The sequence below is a fragment of the Balaenoptera acutorostrata genome, chromosome 13 (assembly GCF_949987535.1).
Source record: "Balaenoptera acutorostrata chromosome 13, mBalAcu1.1, whole genome shotgun sequence".
NCBI lineage: Eukaryota > Metazoa > Chordata > Mammalia > Artiodactyla > Balaenopteridae > Balaenoptera > Balaenoptera acutorostrata.
The window spans coordinates 71,140,485-71,153,905 of record NC_080076.1 but is presented as its reverse complement, the minus strand read 5'-3'; the positions used below and the strand labels follow the sequence as shown (position 1 = coordinate 71,153,905).

The 13,421-nt window shown below is 53.5% G+C and overlaps 1 protein-coding gene across 1 annotated transcript in view; it reads right to left on the bottom strand.

The window, feature by feature from the left end:
- Positions 1 to 4,690: 4,690 nt before the first annotated feature.
- The window catches only part of ZNRF3 (zinc and ring finger 3), a 146,367-nt gene continuing 137,636 nt past the window's right edge, over positions 4,691 to 13,421 (bottom strand). Inside the window, exons 5-9 of the mRNA XM_057526534.1 lie at positions 12,397 to 12,507; positions 11,285 to 11,452; positions 9,579 to 9,681; positions 7,141 to 8,910; positions 4,691 to 5,728 (exon numbers count right to left, since the gene is read on the bottom strand). Of these exons, the coding sequence (XP_057382517.1) occupies positions 5,685 to 5,728; positions 7,141 to 8,910; positions 9,579 to 9,681; positions 11,285 to 11,452; positions 12,397 to 12,507 (2,196 nt within the window). The 3' untranslated portion in view covers positions 4,691 to 5,684. The remainder of the gene's footprint in view (positions 5,729 to 7,140; positions 8,911 to 9,578; positions 9,682 to 11,284; positions 11,453 to 12,396; positions 12,508 to 13,421) is intronic.

The window sequence follows — 13,421 nt, the reverse complement described above, 5'->3', positions numbered from 1 at the left end:
AGAGATTAAAGCCCAAGGACGATTCAGCAACGAAAGCCGCCCAGCAGGGTTGGATAAGAAACTCCATCAGTTCCAAGAGCAAGCGGCCAGTGGGGCCGTGGCCAGGCTCACCCAGGCACAGGAGGCCTGCAGGAGGCGTCAACGAGGTAGGTGATGGCTGGTGGTGGAGAAAATGTGATGGGGTAGGGAGAGGGAAAGGTAAGCTAGGGCTTCATGCCAAGAGAAGGAAACCCTGAAGTTAAAGACAGGATTGTGGGGTGTCAGGATGGGGGTGGGGGCGTGATTTAGTGGAGAGAGGACAGATCTGGGGTCATGCATATTTCTCCTTTGCTCAGTTTGAGAGGAGGATAAAGTGGCTTTCAGAAGTGGAGACAAAAGAAACTTGATGTGAAGCGAAAATGAGGATGGGAAAGGCTCAGATGCACATGCTTGAACCCCAGAGCTGAGCCACAGACCTGGCCATGAACTTCCACATGGAGAACTTGGCGTCCAGAGGCCTGATCTGAGTCCAGCTCCATTAGTCCATGGTGGCCAGCAGAGCTCAGAATGCACCCTGGAGCTAGGTGGTCAGTGTTCAAATCCCAGCTCTGACCGTAATTGTGGGGGACTGTGGGCTCAGTCTCTTTCTACCTTGGTTTTTGTCATCTATAAGATGTGGAGAAACAGCCCTTCCTTCACAGGGTTTCACGAGGATGAAATGAGTTAATGCATGCAAAGGGCTTTTGAGCAGAGCCTGGCACAGAGTAGATGCTTAGGGTCCTGGGTGGCACTCAGTAGGTGACAGCCATGGTCCACCTTCTGGCTGTGTGGCCTTGGGCAAACCCATTCCAATTTCCTTGCCTTTAAAGCTGTCTCCTGCTGACCTTACAGGGCTGTGGGGAAACGCTTGCAGCGGTATCCCTGAAGGAATTCGGTAAACTAGAACATGCTAGACAAATGTTGGTTGTGGCTGTAACCAAGACTTGGGGACACAAATCCCAGATAATTATCCTGAGCTCCCTTCTCAAGTTTTAGCTTTGACTTCTCTGCTTTCTTCCTGGCTAGAGTAAAGAAAGTTCAAAGGAGAAAAAAGTAACACTCTGCCAAGATCTTGAGAGCAGATATGCTGAACATGTGGCTGCCACCCAAGTGCTACCCTGGGACATTGGGACAGTGTCCTGGAAGGGCCGAGCCTCACTTCCGGAAACCAGGAAGAGACAGCAGTTGTCGGAGGACGCATTCACCATCCATGGCCTCCACACAGAGGGCCACCGGGCTCTGCACCACATGGTGGTGGAGCCAATGCTGTGGAATCCTTCGGGGACCCCTGAGAGGTCCGGTTTGGAGCTGGGCAAGGCCATCAAGAAAAAGCCCTGGGAGGCTCTTTGCAGCCAGGCTGCCACCCTGAAGGTGCTCAGAAGGACCCACTGCCAGGCAGGAAGAGGCCGGAGGTCCACGAGGAGGCTGCTCCCAAGAAATGGCCCAAGTTAAGGAGTGAGAAATAGGGACAGGAGCTCACTGGATTAGGGTATTCTCTGCTAGATGTCTGAAGAATAAACACCACTTTGCACCTTCCACGCGATCTCAGAGCACTTTACAGATCAGTGACTACCCTCCCCGGGAAACAAGACAGATGGGTACGAGATTCACTTTAGACTCAGGGCCCCTCTCCACCTTCATGATTTGGTCATTTCCAGGCTGGATGCTTAAGCTTTTTTCCTACAAATCCCTTTTCCTTAGAGAGGGGCTGGAGGGCCTCAGTCTTCCAGATAGGAAAAGGCTTGGCAGATGAAGTCGATGGTTATACCCAGTTTACGGTCCCTATGTTCGAAAAGTGGACTGCTGGGATTGACCACCATTCCCCCCATAGGGCTGAGCAGAAAACCTATCACCTACCCAGTTTACGGTCCCTATGTTCGAAAAGTGGACTGCTGGGATTGACCACCATTCCCCCCATAGGGCTGAGCAGAAAACCTATCACCACCTCAGGGACATAATCTCAAACGCTGTCTCTCGGATGCTTGCCCAGACACCACCTGGATCCCCAGTGACCTGAACTCTGTGTTAACAGGAGAGGAAATTACACAGATGCTCCCATGAGCAAGCTGATATTATTAGGCACTGCTTCACGCAGACCTCTCCTTTGTGGAATCTGTAGACCTTTACCAAATAGAGCAATGACAATATATAACATGTACTTGATAAAATTGTATTTTTTTTTTACAGTCATTTGTACAATTTGTTACAAAACCATAGAAGACTACAACTTGTTTTAAATCATTTTTGGTCGGCAAGTATGTAAAATCTGTGTGCAATTATCATGTATTTACAGGGCCTCATGTTAGTCATTTTCAATGATTATTCCAACGTCACACTCTCAACATAAGACATGGCTTAAGATAAATATATTAGTAAATAAATATTCTGAGAACATATTTCCATAAATGAAATGTGCTGCTATACATATACAGAATATACATTAAGTTGTTTTCTAGCCTTTAAAACATTTTTTTTTAAATGGTAATGTTGGAGAAGGAGCCCTTAGACCACTTTATTACAAAATCTTTACAGCAAAGTCTTTACAAAATATCTTTTAAGTGCTATGGGAGAAATTTTTTAAAAAACATTTTAAAATAGTGCCTTGTTAGACCAACACAATAGAGTTTATATAAAGAATAGAAAAAGGCAGTTCTGTTTAAAAAATAATACTCTTGATTAGTAATTATTTTTTAGACCTCATTTTAAAAGCATTAGTCCTGCATGAGCTTTGAGTAGGAACTAGCAGCACGTAAGGGAGGGTGTGAGTGGCGGACAGCAGAGTGGTGGACATGTCATAAAACGGCGTGGGTTAGGGTTAGGGTCAGGATTAGGGTTAGGGTTAGGGAGAGGCAAAGAGACGGAGAGTTAAGGCCAGCATCCTGGGGCTGTGTCTACTACAAAGAGGTACCTGGTGGACCAGAACTCCCAAACCCCCATTTTTAACTGGTTCTAGCACTCTTCAGTCTACATGGCTGTCCTACACCCGAGGCTGGGCCACGGGACCACGCCCAACAGTCACATTCCTGCGTGTGTGTGTGTGTGTGTGTGTGTGTGTCTCTCTCTCTCTCAATGGAAGATGTGATGCTCCCAGTTTCCATAGCTATATAACTCCCACATGCCACTGAGAGGCCACCGAGAAAAGGTACTTGTCATCATTATTGGAGCCTTATGACTTCAAAGAAGACATTTCTTTTGATTTGAATGGTGAGGCGATATAGTTGGTCACCATACTCTGGTCACCCAACACAAATTTAAGACAACGGCTGAGGTTTAAAGTCTGAAAGTTTCACTTTTCTGTTTCTACCACCCTATAAACTATGAAAATTAAATGTGGTTTTTTTGGCCATCTGTAGTTACTGCTCTTTCAAATGAAAATTGGGCTCATTTATTTTAATAAGCCCAGTTGAAGCCACATGCTTTCCTCATCTATTTATTGCTTAAGGCTGCTGAGGAGTGGTTTTCCAGCCAGGGCTAAAGAAAGCCACTTTGGGGGTATGATTTCAGACAAGGAAGATAATATGCACTCAAAGGCATTAAAAACAAACAAACAAACACAAAGCCACAAACAAACAAACAAAAACTCAACAATGAGAAGCTGCTTTTTGTAGTTCATGTTAGAAGCCATACCCCCCACCCCTTCCCTAAAACCACAAGATGCAAGCTGCTGTCCTCAGCAGCTGCTACTCCTGGCCCGAGGAATAAAGGCGGCCCAGATCACGTGTCACAGGCTCAGGCATTTCGCACACCCTCGCCAACAGGTGTGCTGGGCACAGGCGGGGCTGGGGGTGGGGGCAGCCCCCAAGGGACTGCACCTCAGAGGCTGGACGACAAATCTCACCACAGTGAGCTCCTTAATGGCAAATGGCTCAATCGTTTGACGCTGGAATTTCTTTCTGACAAATCCTGGCTGGAAGTAAGTAAATTTCCTCATCACAGGCTGGGGCTTTTAAGAAAAAGGGATTCAGTAAGATTCTCATTCAAAACGTTGTAATGTGGACCCTGGGCTGACCTTCCCTGGGCCTGACCGGAGAAGAGCCGTCACAGTCCCCTGGGCAGCCCAGGGTGGGTCTCTGCTTCCCCACCTACAGGGGGCCAGGACTCAAGGTTCCTATTCAGCAAATGAGCATTTCAGATGACAACAAACACCTGCTGAATAAATGAATAAACAGAAGTGACCAGAAGAGTTAGCGAACTCAAGGGCTAATGTGATTAGTTTCTTCTAAAAATTTTTTTTAATAACAAGAAATACACTGAACAAAAAGGATAACGATCCCTGATCTGAAATAGCTTTAGATTCTCCCTTTTAAAATGGAAACATCTTTTAAAAAATGGTTTAGGTTTTTAAACTCTTCTTCCCTCTTAAAACAACAACAACAGCAACAACAAACAACAAAAGGTTGGAACAATATACAAAAACCTACCCTTTGGGTCTAAACTATCTGATAGTCTCTTTCACTCTGTCTCATGGAGAATCAATACAGAATAGTGCATTAGGTAGAAAGGATAGTAGACATTTGCAGGCGAGATGAGCAATTTCAGCCACGAGGCAGAGGGCTGAACAACCCTGAAGCAATGGGATAGGAAACGTTGTCATTCAAAGGGAGCTCAGACCCTATCGGTCCCGGCGACGCGCACCCAGGAAGACAGCCCAACGCGGGAAGCAGCCGGGGGGGGGGGGGTGGCCGGGCGCACACGGACACATGCGCACAGGCCCGCTCGGGGGCGCCCTCCATCCCCCCTCTCCCCCAGCTGGGGCAGACACCAAGGCTGCAAAAACCACGTACATTCCTCCTGGGTGTCTCTCCCCCCACACCCCATCGAGCCGTCTCTGCAGCCAGTGGCAGGAAGCCCAAAATCAGGACTGTAAACTCTGTCCTTCTAGTTAGGACGATGACCAGAGGGGACAGACTGAGGACACTACGCAGAATCGTCCCTGTCACCCTGGGGCTTACGTAGCAATGGCTTGTCCCGGCTCCGCAGTGCTGCAGACCTTCCACCCGACCCCAAGCTGTTTCCATCAGCTGCCTGAAGGTGCGGGCTGGAGAGGCATGGTTTCCAAGAAGGCCTGACATTTTGTACGTTGGGATTTGCCACGAGAAAGTAAGAGGCAGCATTGCATTGTTCTCAGAGTTTGTACCCATATCAACTAGCTTTACTTCAAGTTTCTGGTTCATTTTCTAAGGCAGGTGTAGCCCTGAGCTTTTCAAAGGCCTGAGCTCCCTCCAGGGAGACAGCAGTATCTACACATGATGTGGTTCAATTAATGCAGCAGTGATTTTTTTTTTCAGCAAAAGTTGGCGGTTAGGGTTCTTTAAAATATATATTTAAATAACTTTTTACATTTACATATAATATCTTAAAAAACAAAGCAGAGAAGTCAATCCCACACACCTCGAACCCCAAGCACACACACTTTACAAAACAGAAGAGTAACATGTTATCAAGAGGCAAAACACTAAGAGAATTTTGTCTGTTGGTTTGTTAATTGGGAGAAGCGGTTGCCACACGTGGCTCACATTTTGGGTTGAGGAGGGCTCTCTTTTTTACCACTTTTGTGTTTGTCAAAGCTAAAAAAATCTTTTTTTTTTTTCTTTTTTTTTCTGTAGGAAGTCAGAGTTTGGAGTCTCCGTACAGTTCCCATTTCCACGGAAGAGTTCCTTCTGAGCTCAGGCTCCAGGGCTGCCACTGTCGGCCGGGCGAGATCTCGGTCCTGGGAGACAGAGAACAATCGTCAGGGGAGGGGGCCGGCCCCGCTGGCTTTGGGCACCACATGCAGGGATGAGGCAAGGGACCTGGGGGCCCATCCCAGCGTGTGGTGGGCTCTCAGAAGTGACAGCTCTGGATACTGGATGGACTGTGTATATGCTAAAGGGCTGAAGTGGAGCCCCCTTTCTGAGGGCACGGGGGCCTTCTAGGGACCCGGCCTCCCTCATCGGGGTGTGCAGAGCCTTCTGGAAACCCTTAGGCAGCATGAAAACACAATGTACAAAAGATGTGCCTCGGGCCGTTGCAGGCACTGGGAAGACCCCCATCGCGGAGCTCTCACACCTCACAACAAAGTAATTTCAGATCGTGAAAACCTGGGAAGTAAACAGAGGGTGTGAGAGTGAGCTCGGAGGGGGCTGGAGGGCGGCTCTTAAGCCAAGATCTGCAGGAGAGAAGCGGTAGAGAGGCCTGGAGGCTGGAATGAGCCTGGCACGTTGGAGGAACAGGACGGGGGCAAGGCGGCTGACATCGTGAACAAGGAGGGACACGGGAGGAGGTTGGGGGCGGTGGCAGGGCCTGATCATACAGACCTGGGTGAGGGGTTTACATTTCTAAAATTTGGAAGGTAATGGCAAGTCAGTGAAGAGTTTTCTGGTGTAAAGACACAGACTTATGTTTTAAAAAAGATGACTCTGGTGCCCACGTGGAACAGAAGACAAGACCAGCCACAGGAGACCAGTCAGAAGGCTACTGCCCTCACCCTGGAGAGAGGAAACGGGCCCAGCTGCGAACAGCAGGCGGGGAGCAGAGCAGATCCATGTGGGGTTTACTTTGGAGATGGAATTGTCCCAGTGCTACTCAAAGGTGCTAGACTGCACACTGTTCACTACTGAAGACAAAAGTTTTGGCAACTTTATCACAATTTGATGATGTCTGCTGAATCTAATAATAAAAAATCTGGACTTGGGTTTTGCATGTCTTTTGCTAAGTTTCATTTTTCTGGGGATTCAATTTTCTGGACCAGGGGAAAACCAGCACATGTGGTTCTCACAGACAGGCTGAGAAGCCCAGGACCCTGGAGCATGAGGGGCAGGGCAGGCTCAGGGCTGGGGCCTGGGCTTTTGGTCTGAGCATCTGGGTAGAGAGCCTTGGAGAAGGGGGTGCAGAGGGAGGAACTCGAGACGCTGCTGTGGCAGGATCAAGTGGGATGCTTCTGCAGCATCTGGGGGAGAGCTCATGGAAGCAGAGGGCCCAGCAGGTCTGGAGCCCAGAGGAAGGGCTGGACTGGGGAGTAACACTTGGAGATCATCAGGTATGGATGGTGTTTAAAGCCAAGGGCACCAAGAAGGTCACTCAGAAAGTGACTGTGTGGAGAGAAGACCCAGATCCTGGCCTACTGTCACCGCCCGCTCTCACCTGCAGCCTCAGTGGCTGTGGCGCTGGAGTCCTGAGTGTCCTGGGGGGCGCTGGGGGAGCTGGCCCCAGGGGCCCCCACATCCTCTGGAGGGCAGGGAGGTGACAGCGGTGCCCTGGCCAGGCAGCACGGAACCCGCTCTTCTTGCTGGGCTGCTCCCAGGCCCCTGTGGGGCCACAGGGCATCCGGACCTGGCAGCGTCCCACCCCAGGGGCCGAGGCCCCGGGTCCCTTGGCATTCGGAGGGCAAGCCCAAGTCACAGTCCACATCCTCCGGAATGATGGGGATGCGCTGGCTCAGGTCCCGGGCCCCGGGGTGGCAGCTGGGCGGGAGCTCCTGGGCCAGCGTGTACTGCACGCGAACCGAGCAGTCCTCGGTGTAGCAGCCGCCGCCCCCGCCCCCGCCCCTGCCATGGGCCACCTGCTTCTCTTCATAGAAGCAGCAGGGCAGGCCCTCGTACTTCACCCCATCTGTCCTGGGCAAATGGTCCGGGTGAAGGCCATAGCGGCCCTGGGAGCTCCCCGGCTGTGACTCCCCACCCTGGGGACTGCAGCCCTCACAGGGCGGGGGGCCCAGGAACAAGAGGCCGCCCCCGGCCGCTGCCGCTCCGGGGTCTGGGGCGGGGGTCTGGGGCTCACAGCAGCAGGCACACGTCGGCCCCTCCCGGGCCCCCTTCCAGGTCCTCCTGAGGTCCGGGGCGGCCCCGGGAGAGGCCTCGAGCCCCCCTTCTGAGGTAGAGCTGTTGGGCCCCCGGGGCTCCAGGGAGGAGCTACTGCTGTAGTTCATCTCCAGGCTGCAGGTGGACAGCTGGTCCCCCGAGGGAGAGGCGGGCCCGGGCCAGGGCTCTCCCCGCCCCGCACCTGGGCCTCGGGCCGCAGCCCGGAGCTCCTCGGGGGGCGGGGAGCCCTCGAGGCGCACCACGGGCCCCCGGCCTGAGCCCCCCACGTCTCCGGCGCGACAGGGGCTGCGGCTGCGGTAGACGAAGGGGTCGTAGTCGCTGCTGAGAGAGCTGCGGAAGGTGGAACAGCTCCCGTACACGCCCTGGTTGCTGACCTCCGTGCAGTCCACCACCGAGTCGCTGGAGGAGCAGCGGCACTGGCCCGAGCTGCCGCTGCTGCTGCTGCTGTCGCTGCCCGGGCCGTCGGCCAGGTAGCCGCTGCACACCGAGCGGTGGCCGTGGTAGCAGCTGAAGCTGGACGCGCTGCCGCTCTCCAGGTGCGAGGCCGGGGCCGCGTGCACCGCGGGGGCGAAGAGCAGGCCGCTGCCGCCGCCGCCCCCGCCGCCCGGGGGGAAGGCCCGAGCCGGGCCCCCGGGGGCGAGGCCGGGAGGCGGCTGCCCCTCCTGCTCGGGGTAGCTGAGGCCCCGGAAGTAGTAGTGCTGGTACATGGTCTCGTACTGGGAGAAGCAAGCTGCCTTGGAGAAGCTGCGGCCGCCGAACTTGGGCCTGCGGAAAGGGGGGGCCGGCGAGTAGGGCCGGTGCTCCAGGCCGCAGCGGTGAGGGGCCAGGCTGTGGTCCAGGTGGAGGGGCGGGTAGCCGCGGATGTAGGCGGGGGTCTGCGGCGGGAAGAGGCCCTGCTCCCCGCGCCGGTCCACGGTCAGCAGCGTGACAGGGTTCCCGTGGGCGTCCATGCTCGTCCTCGTGGGGTAGGCGGGGATGGCGCTGGCCCTGTGTACGCGGCCGGGGTAGTGCACCGGCAAGATCACCCTCTGCTGCCGGCCGCGCGCCAGGCTGCCGGTCTCCAAGCACACGGCGCTCGGGTTTCCCTTTTGTTCTGGGGAGAGGCGGAGGAAACGCGGTCAGGGGGGCGAGCACGCTGGGGCCAAGGGCTCGAGGGGCGGATGCGGGCACAGACTGAGGCGGCCGGCGCCAAGGTGCCCAGTCTCACGACCATGGCCCATTCTAAGCTGCCACCAAACCCGGCCACGCGGGTAGAGGCCTCGTGCTTCTCCACTGGAAAGGTGGTCACTCCTGTCAGGGTCCATCTCCCACCTCCCAGCTGCTCTGCACGGCATAAGGCTCGAGAGAGCAACAGGGACACGGAGAGGAAAGGCATTTTCCCTCTTGGGAGAGCAGCTACCTGGAGGGCACCCTGGCTTCCGGGCCCTCATCCACCACCACAGGGAGGCAGCAGCAGCATCACAACCCTGAGGTACCAGGCATAGCAAGCGTCACCACTGTCATCCCGCTGAAGAGATTGTGGGCCCAGGGCCTGGAGAGGCCGGGTGCCTGGCCCAAGGTCAGGAAGCCAGTTCATGTCAAAGCCAGAACCCAAACTCAGGGTGATTCTTCAGAGGCCTCCAAACCCCAAGCCCCCACGCCTCCAAGTCCAGGCGGCAATGCTGCGGTGGTTTGCTTGCTCCCCAGCACGTGTCCTGCTCCTGCTGGGTACTCGGTAAAGACAGTGATACTCCAGCAACAACAGAGGCAGCGGAGAATTACCTATGATGTTGTGTCGACAGTGGGGGCAGGTGTGGTGCTGCAGCAGCCACGGGTCCACGCACTTCCTGTGAAAGCGGTGAGTACAGGGGATGACCCGCAGCTCCTGGGAGGGAGAGAGGACACACAGCCTGAAGGGAGGGCACTGGCAGAGGGCGGTGCTGTCTTCAGCCCTGCACGTGCTTCTTCCCGTGGAGCCTGGAGTGGACCAAGGAGCCCAGTTCACTGTGGCAGTGCCCAGAGGCTCCCCCTCCCCATCTCTAGCTATAAGTGGGCTCTGTTCCCTGGAGTCAGGGCCCACACACGGGTTCTAGGGAGAAAGACATGGACCATCAGCCAGCTCCAACCACGGTGCTTGGTGTTGAGGGAGGAAGCAAGCTCCTTTCTTGTGAGGAGGGCACTCACACCCACGCCACACACATGGGACCGCCAGAGCTGTATGCTAGTGCAAATGGTGAGCCTGGGGGTATGGAAGGATGGCTACATACACCCCAAAACCTTCTGCACTTCTGGGATGGTGGCTGGCTCCAGATACCCAAAATGCGGCGGGTAGAAAGGAAGATGCCCGGGACTCATGATTGACAGGTGGGGCAGCAAGGGGGCAAAGTTCTCCCGTCCTCCCCTTCACTGGACCCTCAGCACTCACCTGGGGGCACACAGTTAATAACAAAGCACCCGACGTGGAGAGGAGGTAATGGGGTTCTGAGGCAGGCAGAACCACCTCTAAAGTTCCTGAGCCCAAAGCACCCTCCAAACTTGCTAATTTTACTTTGATTTTCCATTCTCTGACCAGCTCAATGCAGTAACATTCAAACTAACACCTAAGGCTGTGCCTGACCATGGCAAGAGTCCTACCTGGATTTTCTCGTGTAACCTTTGTGATCACCTGGAGTACAGGTCAGTCTCGGGCCCATATCACAAGCATAGGCACAGAGAATAAAGTCACTTGCCCAAGATCACAAAGCTAGAACCCTCCTGGGCCCAGATGAGAACTCAGGCAGTCTGCAGGTAGAGACCATGTGAGACTATTCATCTGAAGGCCTCTGCAAAACCTCTTTTTTCATCCAACAGTCTACACAGCGGCGGGACACTTTCATCAAAGGGGCATCAAATGCCTGCAACTAATTCTGAAGTGGTTTGCTCCCCACTCCCCAAAATGTGTGTGTATATGCACGCCTCTATCCAGAAGGAGATGAAGCAAATGTGGCAAAATGTTAACAATGGGTGATTCTAGGTGAATGATGCAGCATTCATTGTCTGATTCTTGCAACTCTTCTGAAAGTTTGAAATTTTCAGAAAAAAGCTAGAACGAAAAAGGGGACATCACATCCCTTCTCTCTTTAAAAACGTAAACGTTCCATACAGCTTTGTAAGAGAGGTTTGTATCAAGTCAAGCGCCAGAGTTTTCAGAAGAGCAATTCTGAAATTAAGTGTAAATGTTCTTAAAACTAGACGTTTTCTGGCCCATTATGTATTTCCGATCAACTTCCGAAATCACCTATGTTCAGCTCGGTCCCCTGGAGAGAGTGTCTGTGTGTGTGGCCACCCCCTTCCGGGGGGGAGGGGGGGAATAGCAGTTTGAAGGTCTCAGGACGTCCCCTGGAGACCTAGGCGGCTCGGCCCTTCCCCTGTGGGAAAAGCCCTTCCCCTTCCATTTGCGGGCCTGTCTACCTCATCCCCACCAGGACTGGCCCCGCCTCTGCCGTTACCTCTCCATCGATGTACTTCTCCAGGCAGATGGCACAGTCGGATGTGGAGCTGCTGCTGAGCGTGTCCAGGGCCCCGCAGCTCCCCTCCCGGCGCCCCTTGCTCTTGGAGTTGAACTTCCTGGTTTCCATCTTCTCCAGGGCCTGCACGGCCAGTCTGTTCATGGAATTCTGCACAGCAGAACGTGGTCCATGTTAGGGTCTGGGACATGTTAACAGCAGTAGTCACCCCTGGGGCCATGGTCGGCCAAACACTAGTCTCCATCAGGCCAGGACGGACTTCTTAGAAATCACTAAAGATTCAGAGGCCACAGCACAAGAGCACAGATCTTCTAGACTCCCAAGTGTCCACCACATCAGCCTAAGCAGCAGTACCAGCAGAGGTCTACTCTAATTATTTGGCCAACTCTGCTCTGTGCTAAGGGTTCCTCCCTTCATTGGAGAATGTTCTGAGGGCAAATGAGACCATGCATGGGGGTGCCCAGCACTTGGCAAACCAGGCCCACTCGACAAATGTCAGCTGCTGCTCCGTTGGTGATGGCCACCCATCCTCGAGAGAACTCAGCGCCCAGGTCCACCGTCTCTCGCTGTGGACATCACACTGCTACACCTCTGAGGGTCTAGATTCCCAAGTATCCTCCCATTGCCCTCTACCCCCAAATCCTTCCTTCCTACAAGCACACAGTGGTGTGCCGGCTGGGGCACTAGGGCGGCTACTCTGTTTATTGAGAATCGCCTGGAGAGCTTGGTAGATGCAGAGTCGGATGAAGCAGGTCTGAGGTGGGGCCTGAGATTCTGCGTTTCTGCCAAAAGCTCCCAGGTGGTGCTGATGCTGCTGGTCCCAAGATCATATTTGAGGAGCAGGGCTCTAGGGCTCCAGGTTGACATTTAAACATTTCTTTGGAAAAACCCCTGGCTGGAAACGGCCCCAGGGCTCGGCCTTTGTAGGACTGGCCCTTTCGGAACAGAGAAGACACAGTGCTATAAGCTTTGCTCTGGTTTTTCTCCATCTTTGTTGGTTCTAGGCCACTGGGAACAGGCTGCAGGGCTCAGGACCAGGTTTGCACCGGCAAAGGGGCAGCAGGGATGAACGCTCACAGGCTGCTCTGAGTTACCTGACTGCGTCGCTGCTTCAGCTTGATTTTGACAAGGAGGATCAGGCAGACCAAGGAGACCACGACGAAGAAGGCCAGGAAGATCCCCATATCAAAGTATTCCGTGGGTTGCTGGAACAGAACACAGACACAGTGAGTCACAGCTTTCTTCAGCCTGGGGATTGGCACACGGGCTGGGTCAGCCCTGGTCGGGAGAAGGATGGGGCCACCGGGCTGCATTTCCCCTCCTTTGCAGGGCACGTGTGGGGTTCTGCTAACACACACACAGTGTGCTATCCAGGCCCAGGTAGTGCCCCGCAGTGTGGCCCAGGGAGGCCGCAGCGGTCTCAGCCAGGCCTCCTAATAGCCAAGAGAACTCTGTTCACAGAGCCTCGCTCCCTGCAGAATAGCGCAAAGTTCACCGTAACCGGTAGGAGCGGCCCTTCCAAATAAACACAAATATCACATTTATGGGACAAAGGAGTGAGTGTCATGTTTTGAGGGAACAGTGATTACTAACCATATAATTAATGGTTTACAACAACTCAGAAAACTGTACGCTGCTTCCACAAATATCAGCTTCCACTACAATGAGTCATATTTACCAAAGCGCTCTTTTTTCCTTTAAAAAGCAGCCAGCAAGTCAGTTCTTTTGCAAACTCCCTCTAGTTTTAGTTCTTACCTTTTCCTCATGGCACACTGCCTCCTAAAACCTTAAAGTTACCTCATCTGGGACGTGTTTAGCCAACAGGAATGGAGTTTTGCTAATTCAACGCTATGGGTATCCGGATATTTTGTGCAAAAGACCCATCCTCTATGTGAATATTACAACATTCGTGAGGAGGAAATAAACCATCTGTGGGGCACCTGTCCCAGGTTCCTAGAATCTTCAGCCTGAGGTTGGGCAAAAGATGCCAGCAGTGTCCCTTTAATACACCTAAGAGAAGCCTAAAAAATGAAGCTATTCATTAACCACCTGGAAGTCGTGAGCCCCAATCCCTGTTGAAAGCTTACTTTTCCAGAATCAAATACAAGTTAGGGGGTTT